At 40.4% G+C, this 21,079-nt stretch overlaps 1 protein-coding gene across 3 annotated transcripts in view; it reads left to right on the forward strand.

Annotated features, from left to right (window-relative positions):
• The window catches only part of CD86 (CD86 molecule), a 66,994-nt gene extending 50,985 nt beyond the window's left edge, over positions 1-16,009 (forward strand). The window contains exons 4-7 of one of the 3 annotated variants that reach the window (XM_027533644.1): positions 1,281-1,586; positions 4,484-4,630; positions 11,946-11,991; positions 14,159-16,009. In XM_027533644.1, the coding sequence (XP_027389445.1) occupies positions 1,281-1,586; positions 4,484-4,630; positions 11,946-11,991; positions 14,159-14,255 (596 nt within the window). In that variant the 3' untranslated portion in view covers positions 14,256-16,009. The remainder of the gene's footprint in view (positions 1-1,280; positions 1,587-4,483; positions 4,631-11,945; positions 11,992-14,158) is intronic. The other 2 variants (XM_027533794.1, XM_027533716.1) reach the window with 2 other exon arrangements.
• The last annotated feature ends 5,070 nt before the right edge of the window (positions 16,010-21,079 follow it).

Genomic DNA, 21,079 nt, shown 5'->3' on the forward strand with positions numbered 1-21,079 from the left:
CTATTTTTCCAGACCTTGAAAAAACCTAAATGTCACTACAGAATTTTTAAAATTAAAATACAGTAAAATTAATCATTTTTATCTTGGTGTACAGTTCTATTAATTTGAACTTAGGTACAGATATATGTAACCAGCAATACAAAGAAAGTGAAAGTGTTAGTCGTTCAGTCGTGTTCGACTCTTTGTGACCCCTTGGACTGTAGCCCACCTGACTCTTCTGTCCACGGGATTCTCTGGACAAGAATACTGGAGTGGGTTGCCATTTCCTTCTCCGGGGGATCTTCCTGACCCAGGGATCTAATCTGGGTCTCCTGCATTGCAGGCAGATTCTTTATCATCTGAGCCACCAGAGGTCAGTAACCAGCAATATAAACAGGATACAAATCATTTTCATCACCCTAAAAAAAAATTTCCCCATGCTATGCCCTTCTAATCATATGCTCTCTATACCCATAACCCCTGTTTTGCATCCTATAGACTTATCTTTTGTGACTATCACATAAATTAAGTCATACAGTATGTAATCTTTTAAAACCAGCTTCTTTTATTTAACATAATGCCTTTGAGAGTCATCCAAGTTGTCACATGTATCAAAAGTCTGTTCCTTGTTACTATGAATAGTAACATTTTTGTTTATCCATTCAACCCATAGAAAGACATTGGGTTGTTTTCATTTGGGGGCTATTATGAATAGAACAGCTATAAACATTCCTGTACAAGTTTTTGTGTAAATCTCTATCTGGATAGATACCCAGGCGCAGAATTACTAGATCCAGAATAACTATTGTTAATGAGGTTTAAAGTAGGCAACACCTTGGCAATCTACCTTCTATTGCCACATCACATACAAGCAGAATGCTTAAGTAGTGGGTTGATAGAGCAAAACTTGTAAAGATAGCACACAAATCACTGAAATTATAGAAACAATACACTCAACTATGAGTTAGTATGTAGAACCTGCACAGTACCTAGTGATTAGAGAAGGAGAGTAAGGGATTTGGCTGGCAGAAGGGGCTAGCCCTCCTGTGGCTCAGAGAGCACCTCCTTGATTGGGGTAAGCAGGAAGCATGGTGGCCCCGAACTCCATTCCTGAAAATAAATGTGGAATCATTACATGGCTCTCACCATGGGCCAAGGCCCACAATTTACACACCCTAAGACTGCCAAGCATACTCCCAATGAGTTCCCAGAGTACCTAGTTATCTGCTATTCCATTCCAGATACATCAAATTGAAACTGATTTCTTTCTTTCTTTTTTTATATCTCTATTCTGCTTTCAGCTAACTTCAGTCAACCAGAAATAAGACTAATTGCTAACCAAACAGAAAAGTCTAACATCATCAATTTGACCTGCTCATCTATACAAGGTTACCCAGAACCTCAGAGGATGTATGTGAGTCTAAACACTACAAATTCAAGTAGCACCTATGATGCTGTCATGAAGAAATCTCAAAGTAATATCACAGAACTATACAATGTTTCTATCAGCGTGTCTTTTCCCATCCCTCCTGAAACAAATGTGACCATATTCTGTGCCCTGCAACTTGAGCCAACGAAGATAATTTTATCCCAACCTTACAATATAGGTAAGCTTGCTTCCCCAGACTGTTCTGTTTATCATGTATAATACACAGATGGGTAAGGCAGATCATCCAATGTCCCCTGCTTGCCAGGAAGCCTCCAACTGGGCCATTTTAGGATACTGTAAGGAAGGACCTAGACAGACAGCTCCTGTTTCTACAAGGTCCAGGAGGCTATGAACCTATGGTGCACTTGAGAATGCATATTCTTAGCCCTGACACTCGCCTGTTGTTTTGGGTTGCCTTTATTCTCTCATTCATTAAAACACACACATGTGCATACATACATGTTATGAATACAGGACCATTCTAGACATTGTTGGTGGCAGAGGAGAAAACCAGAAAGTATAAAACATACTCTCTGCTCTCAGGGATCTTCTCATAGAACCAGAACCTCATGATGTACACACATGGTAAACTGGATTTAAAAAGACTGAATTGAAATCTAAATTATATCCTGTGGAAATATACAACTAAATTTAAAAACAAGAGTGACTGACAATAAGATTTACAGGCATTCAGAGACAGGCAAGTTCCTTGAGGGTCATTGAAGGCTTCCTAAAGGAAATGGGATCTTATATTACCGTAACAGAAATAACTGGGCTGAATAAGCGTGGTAAAGAGATGACAGGTACTTGTGGTAGCTTCTGGAAATTCTGAAACAGCATCCAGACTTGGGTGGTTAGAGGGCCACAATCAATTAGTAGCACCTGCCGTGGGCACAGGTAATGGTGGCCATCAGTACGCATGTGTCAAGGAAACACTCAGAAGCAGAAATGCTTGTGGCATGTGGATGGTGTAGTATAGGACCAGTCTCACTGGAGGAAAGGGATGAAACTAAGCAGTGCCCACTAATAGGAGCCTGCTATCTTAAATTCCTGGCTTTGCCGCTCATTTGAGGCTCCGCTTCTGAGGAGTGGTAACTGAAAAATTCTTCTGAAATAAAGGCAATCTGCACCCACACTGCCTTCAACACTGCTTATTCCAGTCCCAACCCTCCCCCCACCCATCTGCCTTCTGCTTGCCCTGGCCCCCTCCTCCAGCTCTGGCCCCTTGGTTTGCCCCGTCCTAAGCATCCCTCCAGTTCCTTGCTCCATCCTCTGGCTTTGACAGCTCCGCTCTCCTGGTGACTCATTGTTTAAATATGACTTGGCCTCGAGATGCATTGTATTTTGTGTGTGTGTGTATATGTGTGTATATATATATATATATATATATATATATTTAATTTTGGGTGGCTCTTGGTCTTTGCAGATGCACACAGGGACTACTCTTCCTTGCAGTGCAGGGGCTCTAGGCACATGGGCTTCAGTTGTGGCATGCGGCCCCAAGAGTGGGGACTCAGTAGTTATGGCACATGGGCTTAGTTGCTCCAACGCATGTGGAATCTTCCTGGACCAGGAATCAAACCCATGTTCCTTGCATTAGCAGGTGGATTCTTAACCTCTGTACCCCCTGGAGCCCACCCCTACCAGCCAGCTTAGCTGTACCAGTAGGCCAGTCCTCTCTCCTGATGCTGATTTCCTTCTGATCACCTCTGACTCTTAACAGTTAAGTAAATGGCATGGTCACCCTGCCTGTCCTGGTTGCTTCTACTATAGCCTCTCTTGGGCTGCTGGAAGCCTCTCCCACACTGTCCTGAGATTTAGCAACTTCTTGGCGCTGCCACCATCACCAAAGATGAAACACCCTGCAGCTCTCTGCCATGACTCCCACAGGTACAGGGTCCTTCTACCACTACAGCCTCATCATGGCTCACCTTTCTGCTGCTTCTCAACTGCTACCAAAACATTCCTCACTGCCACCATCTTCAGAAATGTTTCAGCTCCAGCTGCCTCAGGAAGATGGGGCTTGCCTCTCTGGGTCCCTATTCTCTGGCTAGATCAGAGATAGGTTAGGCCCCACATCAAGGAACATTTCTGGGGTATCCAAAGGTGGCAGCCTCCATGACAACAAGTATTACCCTCCTTTACTGGGATGCCAGACAGGCTCAAGTGAGGTTAAACTGGGACAGACTCAAAAAGTATTGAATGTGACCTGCAGTGCCAACAACTCCTTTTCTTAAGGTCCCAGGAACACGGTATAGGTCCACAAACTGCCCCTAAGCTAATGGGAGGTCAACTGGTCCTAGTCTCCTGTTATTTGAGATTAACTACCAGACTTGTTCTCATAAATGTCTATAAAATGGGCCACTCAGCTCTATTTCTCCCTTCCAAAGTCTATTTTACTAACTTCTTGGAACTTTAGCCATCCATGAGCAAGGAAGTAAGTCCTGATTTCTCCGGAGCTGATTCTGACCCTGATTCCTCAGGGCATTAAGAAATATCAAAGGTTTACCAGTAGGTGGGACATGTTGAAAGCCATGCTGAGAAAGTCCATTGTGACATCAGGGGGAAAAACAAATAAATGTGGAGACTGGAGGCCTGTGAGAGGGCTGTTATGTTTGTCGGGGTGAGAAGTGTCTGGAGCCTGATACTCAGATGATATTGGACAGAGGACTTATTCCAAGGGAAAATTCAGAACCATGGAGGGGGTTGAGGAAGTAGGATGCTGCCCAGCTGACTGTACCTTCAGAGCCTCAGTGTACATACATTGCCCAGATTCCAAAACCAAGGGCCAAGTTGACCCTCTTCTAGATCAGGGTCACTGTCATCCCAGCCTCTGGGAAGGGAAGGCAAGACAGCTAGTCCAAGCAATGGATCAGAGTCACTGGCTTGGTTCTCAGTCAGTTGCTGAGGCCCTGAGACTAGGATTCTCTATGCCCCAAATCATGTGAGTTTCAGGCTCCTCTGGCAGTAGAGCCCTGAGGAGATGCTGGCATGTAAAGAAAGAGAAGAGCAGTAATTATAAAAACGTTCATAATCAACCTTCCTGGCTGATTGCAAACTTGGGTTCATTTTTAGATGCAAAGTCACCTGTGCCAAGCCCCCCTGTCCCAGACCACATCCTCTGGATTGCAGCTCTACTTGTAACAGTGGTCGTGAGTGGGATGGTGTTTCTAACACTAAAGAAAAGGAAGAAGAAGCAGCCTGGCCCCTCTAATGAATGTGGTGAGTCAGTGCTTGTCCTCTCTGCAGATTGCCACTTTGCAGCTGTTTCCCGATCAGCTGCCTTCTGGAGCTCCCTGGCTGAGCCCAGGCTGGCAAAGAGTCAGCAAGTGTTTGGAGGAAAAGATTCTCCCAGGGTCGGGAGCCCATATAGATGGGAGTAAGAGCCGATAAGGTGGCTCTGGGTTTCCAGGAAAGACAACATTTCTAATCTGAGGTTTACAAATGTACTCCTCATTTCCAGACAAAGCTAATTATTCCTTGGTTTACCTACTTCATGGGGTCACTGTGAGAATTCATTGAACTAAAAGGGTGAAAACACTCCTCAACATTCATGATTATGGACCTGATGGTGTTCAAGCAAGGCTGTTTGGTGGGAGAAGGGGAGGATTAGATGACCATAAGATTTTCCTTCTCATCTATTAAAAGTCTTGGTTTCCTAAGAAGTAAGTTAGATGAATTACGCCCCACTGATTTTAAAATAGAATATTAATTCTTAATGATTACCAAGTAGGACATATCCATTACCACATACACTGAACATAAAAATTGCCTAAAGTTCCACTAGTAAGAAAAAAAATGATTATGCAGACATTTTAGTGTGTATCTTCCAGATTTTTCTGTATATTAATCTGTTATTTTTCCACAAATGGGATAGTATTATGAAGACTGTTTTTCACAGTTTGGATAATGTAACATACTGTTTTCAAACTGTTTTATACTAAATGTAGGAAGAAAATTTTTAGTGCCACTAAGTATTATTCTGTAGCATCATTCAAAATGGCCCCAACACACTCCATTATGTGGATACACCTTAATTGATTTAACTACGTCCTTTCTGTTGGACATTTGGGTTGCTCCTATAGGTTTTCTATTGTAAACAACACTGCATTGAGTAGCCTCCTCATTGACTTCTGTTGTAAAAATGTTATATGTTTAATGTGGGCAAAGTGATCCCTGCCTTTATAAGAATTCCATGCCTGTTTGTGATTAGGGCTGGTTTGGATGATGTTGTAAGATAAAGTTGGACTTTATTCTCACTAATTGCCTCCAGTAAAAGTTTGGTTGGTGCTAAGAATTAAGGTAAAACCTCCTCACTCATTTATGGTAAAAAGCACAAGATAAGTAATGCTTCTGGTCAGCATCTTAAGAGTGCAGGTACAGATTTTAAGAAAATAAATAGATGACATCAGTAGTCATTCATTTCATCCTGTTGTATTCCAAAAACAGTAAATTTGGAAGTGATAATCCAGTTTTAATACATTGACACAAAGCATATGGCAGAGCCATTCAAACTGCCAAAGCACAGAGTGTGCTGAGAGATTTCTGTGATATAAAAGTAAAATTCACAGCGCAGGGTCAGGTTACAGATGTATTATGTTTGTCCAGGCTTTGACTTTTCAAAACGAGAGTTTTTAACTTCTATTTCTCTCTCAATCTCATTGCCATTTAGATTTAGGTAAATGTGCAGATGCAACCTTCTGCTTGGAAATAAGCTGTTTCCTAAATTTGCTTTTGCAATGGAATGATTAGCTTATGCTGGCTTCCCAGGTGGCTCAGTTGTAAAAATCCACCTGCCAGTGCAGAAGACGCAGGAGATACGAGTTCAGTCCCTGGGTTGGGAAGGTTTCCTGCAAGAGGAAATGTCTGAGAAAAGTCCCACAGACAGAGGAGCCTGGCCAGCTACAGTCCATAGGATCACAAAGAGCTGGTCGTGATTTAGTGAGTGAGAACCCACACACAACTAGCTTACAAATGAAACAAAGCAAAGGGATGGAGAAAAGGCAAGTAAAAATGTCTCTTCCCCTAAGAAGCAGTCAGAAAAATTCAGGAGACTAGATGAGAAAGTTAAAGGGGACGTGTCTGTACATATGAGAGTGCTGGAAGGATGTTCAAGAAGCTATCTGTTGCATTTGAGATGGTCAGATTGAGATATGAGTGTTAAAGGGCAGAAAACCACAGGAAAGAGCATAGTACATACAACAAGCCTCTCAAGAATATGACAGAGAATACTGGTAGGAAACATCGTTTGGTCAGGTAGTCACCTGTGCCAGCAAATTTGGTTAAAGAGAATAGCCTTGATATCACCAGAGAAGGGCGAGGTACTAAGGAACCGAGCCACATAGATATGAGATGTCTGTAAAAGTGAGTTCTGTAACTTCAGCAATGTCTGCACTTGCTTGTGGATACCCTTGGTATTGGCTGTATGATAGGCAGAATAATGCCACCAACAAGATATCCACCTCATATACCCCAGAATCTACAATAAGTTATCTTACATGGAAAAAGAGATTTTTCATATATGATTAGTATATTGACTTCAGAATGATGGGATTATCCTGGATTATCCAGGTAGACCCAATCTAATCATGTGAATCAGAGAAACTTTCCTATCTGGATTAGAAAGATAAAATGGAAGAAGAGAGCCAAAGCTTGAGACAAGCTCAACCCACCACTGCTGCTCTTGAAGACAGAGGAAGGGGCCCTGAGCCAGGAAATGTGGATGGCCTCTAGAAACTGGAAACGGTCCTCAGCTGGCCACGAAAGCAAGCAAGGAAATGGGAATCTCAGTCCACAAGGGACCAAATTCTGCCAATAAGTATGGAAATAGTCATGACCTACCTACAGAGAAACAAGCTTACTGATGAGTAGAAATTTCTCCAACAATGCAGCTTCCTCCTAATCCAATATTCCTTTGCTCAGAGTACACAGCTCTCCAACTAACTCAGTGTCAAAAGCCCTTTCCAGTGTTTGTTTGGTAATTCCAGTTTTTCTCTTCCTTGGCCATACATATTTACCCTTTTTAGGTTGTTAAATGAATAAAAGGGAAAGACCATGGTTGTTCTAGCTGGTTTCTTATCCCTCTTCTCTATTTTGGTTTTGTCAAATAGGGCAGTGAAGGCATGAGAAATTACAACCTTAAATTACTGTCTTTTCCCAATCAGAAGTTACCCTGTCAGCTTACCTATTGGGGAGAAAGACTAAAATAGCTCCTCTTAAAGTTTTACTTCCTCATTTGTGTCTTGTGTGACTAAAATTTGTATTATAATAGTGCTTAGCAACCTCCAGTTTTTATAACTTGCCCCCCTCCACCAAATCTGGGACAGTCTCAGCTCTTTCAAGAATGATTTGTTAAAGGACAAATGTATTTTCAAAAAAAAAAAACAAAACCGAAACTTTCACAGAGCTTAAAAAATGAAACCAGGAGACCTCATCAATCTATCCTTCAAAATGCTAAATTTGTAATCAAATCCAAAAGTTTAGAATCCGTCTTCTTATTGCTGCTTTCATTTTAAAACAAGCCTTTTTCAAAATGATGGTGATTTTGTCATGAGTATGAAAGGATAACGTAATTATTTGTGTTAGTGTACAGATACCCTGAAGTACTATATTCAGTTATAAGCACTGTTATTTTTAAGAGAACTTTGACAAAAATAGAACTTAACTAGATTTATAAAGTATCTGGAAGATCAGTCAAATAAGAAATCACTGAGAATGCTCAGCCAGGACAAAAAGCCTTGAGGAGTATGCAAGTGCTGCCTTTAAATATCGAAAAACTGCCATGGGGTACAAGATCATACTTAACTGAGGCTCTAAAGGACATCTTATTGACAAAAGTTATAAGAAGGTAGAAGGAAATTAGAGTCTTTTCTAACAATTAAAGCTCTTTTAAAATTATATAGAAGACACAGACTTCTCTCTCCTCCCAGGAAGGATTAACTGCTACAGAAATTGCCCTCCTGCAGTAAACAACTAGAATCAGCAAAATATATGTGACAACTGTTTTCAGACATTGGACAACAGGCTACAGAAAACTGTAGCCCCTAAGAGAAGGGAAAAGATGAGGTGAGCCCTGTGATTGTCCACAACTTCCTGGCTGGAGTCAGTTTCTAGGCTGCTCTGAAGGCAGGGGGAGCCCTAATACCAAGCAAAACTAGAAAAAGACATTACAAGACTAGAAAACCACACATGGCTCTTGTGAACATAGATGCCAAAATGCTAAACAAAATTAGCAAATGAAATTTAGCAATGTATTAAAATATTAGACAACATGATTAAGTGGGATTTATTCTAATAATATAAGGTAAGTTCAACATCCAAATAACAAGCAATAAAATTCAACATATTGAAAAACTAAAAAGAGAAATCATGGGGATATCTACCAAATATGATACAGAAAAAGCATTTGGGAAAATTAATACACATTCATAATATTTAAAAAGAAAGATAAACTCCCATAAAACTAGGGATGCTTTTGAATTGAATTTAAAGGACATCTACCAAAATCTTTTGTTAGCATTATATTTAATGATAAAAGACTGCTTTCACCTAAGATTAGGAACAAGGCAAGTGTGTCACTCTCCCTGCTTTTGTTCAACATTGTGCTGAAGTCCCAGCCAGTGCTACAACTCTAGAAAAAGAAATAAAAGGCATACACATTGCAAAGGAAGAGGTAAAACTGTCTCTTTTTTTGGCAAGTAAGATGAGTATGTTTATAGAAAAGCCTAAGGAATCCATTAAAAGCTATTAGAACTGATTGAGTGTAGCTAAGTCGCAGGATACAAGGTCAATACACAAAAATCAATTGTTTTTCCATATACTAACAACAAACAATTGTACATTGAATTTTTTAATACCAATTAAGGTAGTATCAAATAATATTACAGGCTTTGGAATAAATGTTAAAAAAACAAGTACAAGATAGATATAGATATATATATATAGATATATAGATATATAGATATATATATATATGCTGCTAAGTCGCTTCAGTCATGTCTGACTCTCTGCGACCCCAGAGATGGCAGCCCACCAGGCTCCCCCGTCCCTGGGATTCTCCAGGCAAGAACACTGGAGTGGGTTGCCATTTCCTTCTCCAATGCATGAAAGTGAAAAGTGAAAGTGAAGTCGCTCAGTCGTGTCCGACTCTTAGCGACCCCATGGACTGCAGCCCACCAGGCTCCTCCATCCATGGGATTTTCCAGGCAAGAGTACTGGGGTGGGGTGAAAACTGAAAAACATTACTGCTGACAGAAATCAAAGTAGATCTAAATAAACGGAGAATTATGCAATGCTCATGGTTTAGAAGACTAGCTATTAAGATACCAATTCTCTCAAATTGATATTTGGTTTCAATGCAATATCAAAATCCTGGCAGGCTCTTTAGAGGAAATTAAAAAGCTTATTCTAAAAGTTATATGGAAATGCAAAGGAGTGCCATTGCCCAAATAATTATGAAACATGAGAACAAAGCTGGAAGACTTATACTACCTAATTTCAAGATTTATTTTACACCTATAGGAGTCAAGATGGTGTGACATTGGTGAAAGGACAGGCAAATCAACCAATGGAACAAAATAGAAGGGCAAAAAATAAACTCACATGATTTTGTCAACTGATTTTGACAAAAGTGCCAAGTTAATTCCATGCTGAAAGGATAGTGTTTTGTTGAATGGTATTGGGTCAGTTAGGTATCCACATGGTAAACTGTGAACCTGGACACCCAAAAAATATCTCAAAGTGGATCATAAACCTAAAATAAGAGCTACAGCTAAAAGACTTTTGAAAGAAAACATAGCAGAAGAATTTTGTGAGCTTAGGTTAGGCAAATCTTAGGACACAGTAAGCACAAATTGTATTAGAAAAAGATAAGATTGGTAAACTGAACTTCATCAAAATTTAAAATTTCGCCCTTTGACTTTATTAAGCAAATGAAAAGTCAAGTCACAGACTATGACAAAATGCTTGCAAAACATACATATAATAAAGAACTTACAGTCAGAATATATAATTGTGTGATACTATTCAATAAGATAATTCATATAACAAAAGTCACAAAGCCAAAGATTTGAATAAATACTTCACATAAAAAGATATACAAGTGGCCAATAAGCAACAGTCACACAGTCATAATGTCATTAGTCATTGGGGAAACACAAATTCAAACCATAATGAACTACCACCATACACCCACTAACATGGCTAAAATTAAAAAGACTGATAAATATCAGGTGTTGGAGAGGATATGAAGCAAATGAAATTCTCATGTTCTTCTACACAACCCGGCAATCCTAGGTAGTTATCTATGAGAAATAAAGACATATGTCTACACAGAGACACACACACACACGTGTCCATAGCAGCTTTTTTCATAATACTAAAAACCTGGCATCCTGAATTTTTACAGTTGGTGAATGGATAAACAAATGGTGGCATATACATACAAGGAAATATCTCTGAGCTATAGAAAGGAATGTTACCACTGGTAACATGAAACAGCATGAATAAATTTCAAAAGCATTATGCTATGTGAAAGATACTTGGCACGAAAAGCCTACACATTTTATGATCATACTTATATGAAATCCTAGAATAAAGCAAAACTACTGTGGCATTAAGCAGATCAGTGGTTGGAGGGGATGGGTGGGAGAAAGAAATTGATTGAAAAGGGCTAGAGGGCATGCTTTGGGCTTATATAAATGTTCTATATTTTGGTTATAGTGGTAGTTACGTGACTGCATACATTTGTTAGACTCAGCAAAATCTGTATGGAAAATGATTGGATTTTACTGTGTATTTTATCTCAATAAAGCTGATTATTTTCAAACACATACACACACAAACAGAACCACTAAAAATAGAAAGTGTTCAAAACCATCAGGATTGTTGAAAGGACCGCTGTGGTCTCTAAATTCCTCCATGGACCCCCGGGTTAACAACCCCTGCTGTAAGGCTCTCAGTGGGATAATAGCACCATCACAACTGTCAACCCAGAGACATTTTCTCCCTTAGTTGCATCAGTAGTAAGTCCATGCCAGTAGGAAGTCAGGCCTTGGGAGGTCTAGCTCACTAGAGATTTCCCACTTGATTCTGGCCATGCAATACTGTGTATTATTTAGTAGCACCAGTTGGATAACCCAGTAAGGTGTCAGCACATTCAATATTTCCTTTTCCTCCTCCTTCCAAACCTTACTTTCAAAAAAGGACAGGAAACTTTTTTTCCCCATCATTAAATGTTTGCTAAAACTATATGTGGTATACCTCTCAGTAGCATTTTTATTTTAGTAAAGAATAGAGCTATAAGTAAAACCTATTCCCAAAGTTAGAACTTAAGGCACAATGAGCAAAAGAAGGCGTTTACTTTTGGGATGAAAGAAGCTGCTTCTCAGTCCCCATGAAATTTCCTCAAGGAACCATCTATTCCACATACACGGCAACAATTTCTCTCTGGGTCCTAGGACTTAGGAGCCTCTTCAAACTTTCCTTCTTTTAGTATCTATGGGAAATACGTTTTCTGAAGTTGTTTTGTCTCTTTCAGAAATCATCAAAGTGGAGGAGAAAGAGAGTGAACAGACTGCGAAAAGGTGAGTTCTGACCCTACAACATTGTTGAAAGAGGTACAATCCCCAGAGGGTCTATGTTTGAGGCATGCTGGGACCTCAGCATTTATGGAGAGGAAAAGGAAAGTGAGACTAGTTTGGACTTGGAGAAAAATATCCTGGCTATAAATGGATGGCAGTGTGCCCTGTGCCCAATGCCCAAGGGGCATGGCAAGCTCAGTCGTGCTCAAGGAAAAAAATAATACCAAAAGGGTCTGATGTGATGAGCATAGAATGCATCTTATTCACCATGGCAACCCCAGTACCTAGCACAATGCCTGGACCAGTGGATTTCCTACTTTTGTGGAATGAATAAATACATAAGTGAGAAGGGATAATAGGTACCCTTTAGCCTCAATGTCTTTGCATCTGCTGTGCCCTCTGCTGGGAATGTTCTTTGCCACTTCTTCACCTCATTCTTCAGATCTTGGCTTAAGTTGCACTTTCTTAAAAACCCTTCCCAAACTAGATTATGTCATCCTGTTATAGTATCTTATGGATCCCTGTGCTTTTTCTTTATAACACCAGGTTATACTTATATATTGGTATAATTATAAGACTACACACTATAAACTTAACCAAATTAAACTCTACAGAGGGCAGGGAATATATCAGTGAAGGTCATCACTGTGCTGCTAGAACCTAGCAGAGTGTCTGGCATATAGTATAGTAGGTACTCAATAATTTTTTTTAACTGTGAAATTGAAACAGCAAATACACTTGAATCTATAGAAAGTAGCTTCTTATTAATACTAACAGTTTTCAGTAGTTGTAATTTTCATGGTGAATATTCATTGAAAGATGATGGGACTTATTTATAGAATTTACAATCTAATGGTTTGATAAGTATATAACATGTTGAAAGGAGTTTTGTGGGAAAATAAACATTGTTCATCAGAGTTTTAGTCTCTCTTACCTTTGCTTTCAGCTGAGCAACAATTTTAAGTTTGTTTGATTTGTATTTATTTTTCACTTATTTAGCTTTCTTTCTAGATACTTTACCTAATCAAATCCAAATAAGAACAGCATTGCTGCTGCTAAGTCACTTCAGTCGTGTCTGACAGCACTTAAGTAACCCTAAATATGGCATAGGGAGAAATTTGTGTATCCTTTCCATTATCTTTTGTTCACATATGAGGGATATGGAATGCAGAATTTGGTGAGGTGCTTTTTTCTTTTTTAAGGGGTTCAAGTTTTCAGGTTTTTTTAAAGTAATTTATTTAAATTTATTTTCCTATTTAAAAAAAGTTAGTTTGTTTTAGTTTAAATAAACCAATTCTCCCACCTCCCTATCCCAACCCCACCTCTAGCAACCATCAGTCTGTTCTTTGTATCTGAGAGCCTGATTTTAATTATTTTTTATTTTTAAATTCCAACATGTAAGTGAAATAATACAGTATTTGTCTTTCTCTGTCTGATTTATTTCACTTAGCATGATACCCTCAAGGGCCATCCATGTTTGTCACAAATAGCAAGATTTCATTCCTTTTTTGTGGCTGAGTAATAGTCTACTCTGTGTGTGTGTGTGTGACAATTTCTTTATCCATCATCAGTGAACACTTAGGTTGTTTCCATATCTTGGTTATTAAAATAGATATTTGTTGAAAGAATGGATGGATGCATGAAAGAATACACAAAGATTCCTGGCAATCCACCTTTTTACAAAATGAGGCAGTCAGATTGTACCTCCACCCACCATGAGAAACTGGGCTGTCAAGAATATTGAGGCACTAGTCACACAGTCATGAGGTTAAAGCAACCCTAAGTCAAAAAAAGACATAGTCATGAGCCCAGGGTACATTGCTTCCCGTGTGCCCTGCACTCACCTGGATATACCAGCTACTGTGAGTCTCAGAATCCAGGATGGAGCCCAGGTGCTGTGCTGCCTTGTCAAAGCCAGTTCAGAAAAGGTCTGGAAGAGCCTACAGAGGGAAGGCACCAGGGAATCAGCGTAGGGCAGTGGCAGGCCCAGACAAAAGTCAGAGAGAGTAAATAGGAAGCATGGATGGCACATCTCTTCAATAGTTTATTTCTCCTCATTGCTGTTGCAATGCCATTGCTCATTCCTATGTTCTGCTCCACTGCTGAAAGCTAGAAAAAGAAAGTGGCTCTACTGTGAAATCTCACCGAATTCTTTTCTCTATTTTTCCAGAGTAGAACTCCAAGAACCTGAAAGATCTGATGAAGTCCAGTGTGATGTTAACATTTCAAAGACAGCCTCAGATAACAAAAGCGCTACAAATTTGTAATTAAAGAGTAAACGCCATGTAACTGTTTTTATATGCTTTCCTTTTCAAGTTTTGACTGACCTTTTCTTGTCTCTCTAAACCTTCCCAGAAGGCAAGAAAATATTACTATTAATACTAGTGGGGGCTTCAGAATTCCCTCCAAGTAAAATAGCCTCCTACCATGCCAGCTCTGCTCTCAATGCCAGGAGTAGATTTTAACTGTTTCTTTTCATTTCAGAACACACTCAAGGGTCAAACCCACCTAACTGATTCCTGGCTCAGGAATCATGTGTAAGATTAACAACTCTTGTTTCCCATTTGGTCTCTTTTCTTAATTTTATAAATTATGTTTTATGTAGAACTCCCAATTCCTGGAATTGTGGCTTTTATCTACTCTGAATCTCAGATACTAACCCTCATTCCATCTTGTATACCTGTGACTGAACAACTACCTTTTCAGTCTGGGTGGGAGTTATGTATTTTATGGCCTTATAATGTTTTGAAGTATAGAGAAATATGTCCTATAATAATGTAATTACTGAGGAAATTCCACACTCTGTTAAGGGGTTCTGGTCCCTCTGTGAGGGTCAGTAAGGAAAGTGATGGTCCAGTGTGCTGACAACAATGAGCAGACCAACTCAAAATCTGGGAAATTAGAGACAGAGAAGGAACCAGTTCTGTAGCCATTACCATCAGGGCCGAGGCTAATATTAAGGAGGATCCACCTGCCCAAGAAGCTACTGCTGAGCCTTAGCAAAGACTGTGGGATAAAGCAGAAGAATGCTGTGCATAATAAACTCTGTTTCTCTTCTTGGGGGAAAAAAAAATGAGACAGTGGCCTGGGGCCACTGTGAGAGAGCCAGTAGAGAGATCACAATACTCAAAACAGGAGAAAAATGAAAGCTCTTGACCAATAGAAATGCACATGAATGTTCAGTGTGTGCAGGCCTTCAACAAGCCCTGGGAAGAGCAACAGATGGACAGTCTAACCAAATGGACTTAAGGCCGACAGCAGTTTCCTTGCAGGTTGGGAGGGGTTTTGATGATAGCCAGCTTGTTGTAATGTTTCACCCGACTGGAAGCAGAGCTGGGAAGGGAGAGCTATCATCTTAATAACGGGGTGATGGAAGGAGGCCTAGGTCTCTTCCAATAAATGACTGAGAGTGAAGGAGCTGCAACAGAATTAAGAGGGCCAAGATGCACATTGCCCAGAGGCTGACTAAACCCATAGATGTCCTAAGGAGATACCGGTTGTCCCAGAGCAGGGCTCTGGGGACTGTCTATGTGTCAGCTCTCAACAACAGGGAAACTGGGCCTGGGAGAGGAATATACTAGCCCAGTAGAAATGAGTTAGGAGACCCTGGCTCTAAGACAGCATCACTGACGGATGAAGAAGCCTCAGTCCAAACCTAAAGAGAACTTTGGGAGGCCCACGCTACGGAAAAGTAGTTCTTATTCTACATTTTGTTGTTGTTGTTCAGTTGCTCAGTCGTGGCGTGTTTATTCTACATAAAGGACCCTGAAGGGTCGTAGACGCCTACGCTAGCCATGCTTGAACCTGTAATAGTTCCAGCTGTGTGCTCTACCCTGCCTTGTCTTCATTAGGCTTTAAGCATCTTCATTAGACTAACATGTGGTGTGTTTTTTTTAACTTTTTAGTTTATATTGGAAGATGGATGATTATGTTGTGGTGTTTCTGCATGTACAGTAAAGTAGTTTAGTTATACATACACATGTATCTATTCTTAATAAATTTCCATTAAAATGATGTGTGCTAAGTCGCTTCAGTCGTGTCTGACTCTTTGCGACCCTATGGACTGTAGCCCTCTAGGCGCCTCTGTCCCTGGGATTCCCCAGGCAAGAATACTGGAATGGGTTGCCATGCCCTCCTCCAGAGGATCTTCCTGACCCAGGGATTGAACCCCTGTCTCAGACATCTCCTACATTGGCAGGTGTGTTCTTTACCCCCAGCACCACCTGGGAAGTCCATTAAAATGATGTAAAAGTCTAAATTTTCTACTTCAGCAATACTTACAGTCTGATATCACTCCCTGTATCCTCCTAAGGTATGTCTTTGCTCTTGATAGTGCTAAGATAGCCCAGTCTCTGGTCACCTAACTAAAAGCCCCAACTCACACCAAACACTTTCCTCTTCCCTTTCCTTTACCATTGGATTAGTAAGGGTGTCTTACATGATTCTGTGTTTATCTAGGTACTAAGACATAAGGGATGTTTTTTCTCAGGGTAACTGGGAAATCTGAAATTAAGGAAGGGATACTTGCCTTTCAGTTTGTAATGTTTTATACCATGTAATGTGTGATTGTATGTACATTAAACACTGCTGCTACTGCTACTGCTGCTAAATCGCTTCAGTCGTGTCTGACTCTGTGCGACCCCATAGACGGCAGCCCACCAGGCTCCCCCATCCCTGGGATTCTCCAGGCAAGAACACTGGAATGGGTTGCCATTTCCTTCTCCAATGCATGAAAGTGAAAAGTGAAAGGGAAGTCGCTCAGTCATGTCCAACTCTTAGCGACCCCATGGACTGCAGCCCACCAGGCTCCTCCATCCATGGGATTTTCCAGGCAAGAGTACTGGAGTGGGGTGCCATTGCCTTCTCCAACATTAAACACAAGCTTAGTGTAAAAATGTATTTCTTGAAAATTCTTTGATTATAAAATAAATGCATATAACTGTATTGTATATTTGAAAGTTGCTGAGAGTACATCTTAAAAGTTCTCATCACAAGAAGAAAATTTTGTAACTATGTGTGGTGATTAATGTTAAATTATTGAGGTGATCTCTTAATAAATACTATGTCAAATTGTTATGTTGTACACCTAAAACTAATACAGTGTTATATGACAATTATATTCCAATTGAAAATAAATACATGGCATATGAGAAGAGCCAGAGAAATTGTGGAAAAAAGAAAATTGTCCAGGCTGTATGAGGGCATGGATGTGTCTAATTTCTTCACCAGTGAATCTCAGGCCCCTAAGATAGTACCTCAAAATTATTTGTATAAGGACTGAACAGGACATTAGCATATCCTGGTGAAAGCATCTCCTCTTGTGTATTAAATTCTCTAGGCCTTCCGTGTTCCAAGTCTGGGAGAAAGAACCCCCAGTAAGGTGAAAAGTACTCATGAGGTGTGATAACAGTACTAGCTAATATTACTGGTGTTTATTCTGTACCAGGCACTCTTATAAACCTTTAAACTCATGATCCCATTTAATCCTCACAGCAACCCTATGATGAAGGTACTGGACTCTTTTGCCCATTTTGCTGATGAGGAAACATAGCCACAGAGAGGTCAAAATGATTTACCCAAGATCATTAACTTAGTAAGTGACAGAGCTGGGGAAAATTTTGTGAATCGTGGCCCCTTTGGCCTTTTTATTTCCCAGCCTTGTGTTTTCTGGCCAGGGGACAGGCAGCATTTTGGTTGATTGCCAGTTGAGTGTCCACGCTCCATCTTACACGACACTCCCTCAGCCTTCCAAAGGTGGTGCCTCCAGAAGACCCATCCCTGACTTTTCCAGGAGCCATCCCATCATCCCGTAAGTCCAGAATCTGCGGGTGATGAGGCACGTGACAGGACAAATGCATGGTCAGAGAAAGCATGAGCTACTCTCGCTGACTCTAGTCCCCCTCCCACCATCCCTGTCACTTATTATTCTTTTGCAGTCCACCCTCCTCTGTCATTCTGAAGCCAGTTTCATCCACTCTGTGTCCTCACATTTGTGAACCCAGACTAGAAAGCAAGGAGTCATCTCTGACCACTGCCCTCTGACCTTTCTCTTGGCACCCACTGCCCACTCCCACCCACCTGCCACCTCTGGTCATCACCAGGCCAGGCAAAGATTCCTCCAGCTTTAGCACCTACCCACTCTTTTCCCATTCAGGCTCTTATTTCCTCATCCTGAGAACATGACTATCACCAACAAAATAATCCCAGTCTATTGTCTTTTACCCTACATTTTGTTCAAACATCAAAAGGAACAAGGCAATAAGTAGGAAGGTCTCCCTCACATTCCTTTTCTTTAGCCACATGAAGACAGTGCTGATCTCCAGCTTGTTATGCATCTTTCCATTGGTACACTATGCTTATATATAAGTGTATGTGTCAGTGTTTAGTATGAATATACATATACATACACATATGTAATATGTATATACATACATACTTATACTTACAAATAAATACTAAATGAATGACCTTCAGTAAATCATTTTGACATCTCTGTGCCTATGTTTCCTCATCAGCAAAAGGGGCATAATAGTAGGAGGGCTTCATTGGGAAACCATCTTTAGGTCTTTCCTGTTGGGCTGGTGGTTTTCCAATATCTTGCCTGAAAGGTGGAAGTCTCTCTATCAGAATTTTGGGAGAAAAGTAAGAGAAGAGGGGGATATGTGCACATGTGACTGTGTGTGTGCTAGTGGTGGGATGTCTGCAATCTTTATTCACTCTATGTAAATTTACTTTGTCCATATGTTTTCAGTATGGTAACGCCATTCTCAAATGTGTGAGATGTCTCTTTTTCTAACATCTTCTGTTTTTCCATCTCCAGCTAACAAGACTTCAGATTTCTGCCAGGGCAGGAGAGGAAAGTTGCCCAGTAGTGCAGAGTGGGAAAAGAGAGCTCAGCGTCTCACAAACCTTTACCCAGTCTTCCTTGTTTGGGCCCTCACCCTCATCCTCAATTGGTTCCTAGTCTTGCTATTTCCTGAGGCTTTTGATAACCCTAGGGTATAAACTGGGTTGTTTCTTGGTTTCCGCACTGACAGGAAAGATTTGGCTATCCTTCCTTGCTAAGTTAGTTACCAGGCATCCATTTATTTTTCAGATTCCAAACTGTGGTCTCCTTTCATATTCTTGTACTTGAAATTAAAAAACAGGGACTTCCCTGGTGGTCCAAAGATGAAGAATCCATCTACTAATGCAAGGGACATGGGTTTGATCCCTGGTCTGGGAAGATCCCACATGCCACAGGGCAACTAAACCTGTGTGCCACGACTATTGAACCTGTGCTCTAGCACCCAGGAGCCCCAACTACTGAGCCTACACTCTACAGCCTATGCTCTGCAACAAGAGAACCCACCACAGTGAGAAGCCCGCTCACCACAACTGCAGTAGCCCCTGCTCACTACAACAAGAGAAAGCCCATGCGCAGCAACAAGGATGCAGTGCAGTCAAAATACGTAAATCTAAATTTTTAAAAAGAAATTTAAAATCAATTTTTTCTTTAGTTTTAGTGGAATTTCAGGAGGTAACAGAATTAGATCTGTGTATTTAATCTACCCTCTTACTTGGAACTCCACTATTCAAAATTTTCAAGGACTTTACCATTGACTGCCTTTGGCCTAAAATCCAAAGTCATCAACAATGTGACTCTAAACTAATTCTTTACCAATTTTATTTTTCCCCTCTTCTCATATTGGAATATCCACGATGCTGCCATATTTAGCTACTAATAGTTTCCAAAATATAGCTTGTATTATATTGGTTGTTTTCACCTGTGCTATTCTGTGACTCTGGAATATTTCTCCACATCTCCCTCTGCTTATGTTCATCATGAGAGCTCGACTCAAATACCACTACTTCTCTTGGGCCACATACCTTACCACTACCCAGGCTGCACACAATTAACACAATATCTTGTGACCAAAGAATACCCATTCCAGCAATAATTCATTCCTGTCCCAATACTTCCTTTCCCCACCAAGCACAACTCTGGCCGCTAGCTGGTATATTGAGCAGCTCCAGATTTCCCAAGGAGAACTTAAAGCCACTAAATAAGCAAGTGTTCTTTTGCATAGCCCTACTCCTAAACTTCTTGATCTGGGCAGATTCATGCTCTATCTGCCAAATTCTCCTCAAACATCCTAGCTTTCAGCCACCTAATCACCTCCTGTTCTTGCCATACAACTTAGATCTGATGATCAGCTCCACCTCCCAAGCTAGAACTTTAGTTTCCCACTCTAAGAATAACTTGGATTCACTCCCTTAAAAAAGCTGCCTCTGGCCACCCAGGATAATCATACCCCCACCATCTCAGCCTTCAGAACCCATTATTTCAGAGCATTCACACTGAACCAGCTCCTCTCAGCCACCAGGAAGCAGGATTACAGAGTACATACTGGACTCTACACAGGAGATAGTGGTACCTACTCTGTATCTACCCCTCAATTTTAGTAGAGATCCTTATTAACTAAAGTAAAACCTCTCATTTCATGAAACCATATAATTTAAGAGCTTAAAAGAAATCAAATAGTCCTTGGCCCTCATGAGAGATGGAGGCTGTGTACCACAGGAATTGGGAAGCAGGGTCTGGAAAGATGGGAAAGTGAAGATTCATTCAGAGATGGGAGGGGTGGTGGCAAGGTTAAATTAGGCTAGAAAAGGAAAAATATCCATTTATAGCAACATCTCTAAGGTTTGCTACACTTTAAGTTTGCCAGCATGTAATGAAATGTTTCTAATTTATGTAGGCAGTTATCTATCTGTTCCTTATAACTTTCTGAAGAAAATATTTTTCTGCTAACATTGCATTTACAAGCATGAAGGATAAAAGGTATGATAATGAAGGAAACAAAAGAGATCAGAATCAGTAGTTTTCACATCTAATGAAGAAGCATATAAGATTTTGTACTTTTCACATTATTTCTTATTAAGCTACACTTTAGATTATAGTGATAAGTAAATTTTCCTTAGTGGACAAGGACAATACATCTCAGTATGTATAGTGTCCCGAAGTAGAGTCTCAATCAGAATCACAGAGTTGGGGAAACCATAGGTGCTATGTCTTGGATCAAGGCTCTCTACTAATGATGCTTTCAGA

This window comes from Bos indicus x Bos taurus, chromosome 1, assembly GCF_003369695.1.
Source record: "Bos indicus x Bos taurus breed Angus x Brahman F1 hybrid chromosome 1, Bos_hybrid_MaternalHap_v2.0, whole genome shotgun sequence".
NCBI lineage: Eukaryota > Metazoa > Chordata > Mammalia > Artiodactyla > Bovidae > Bos > Bos indicus x Bos taurus.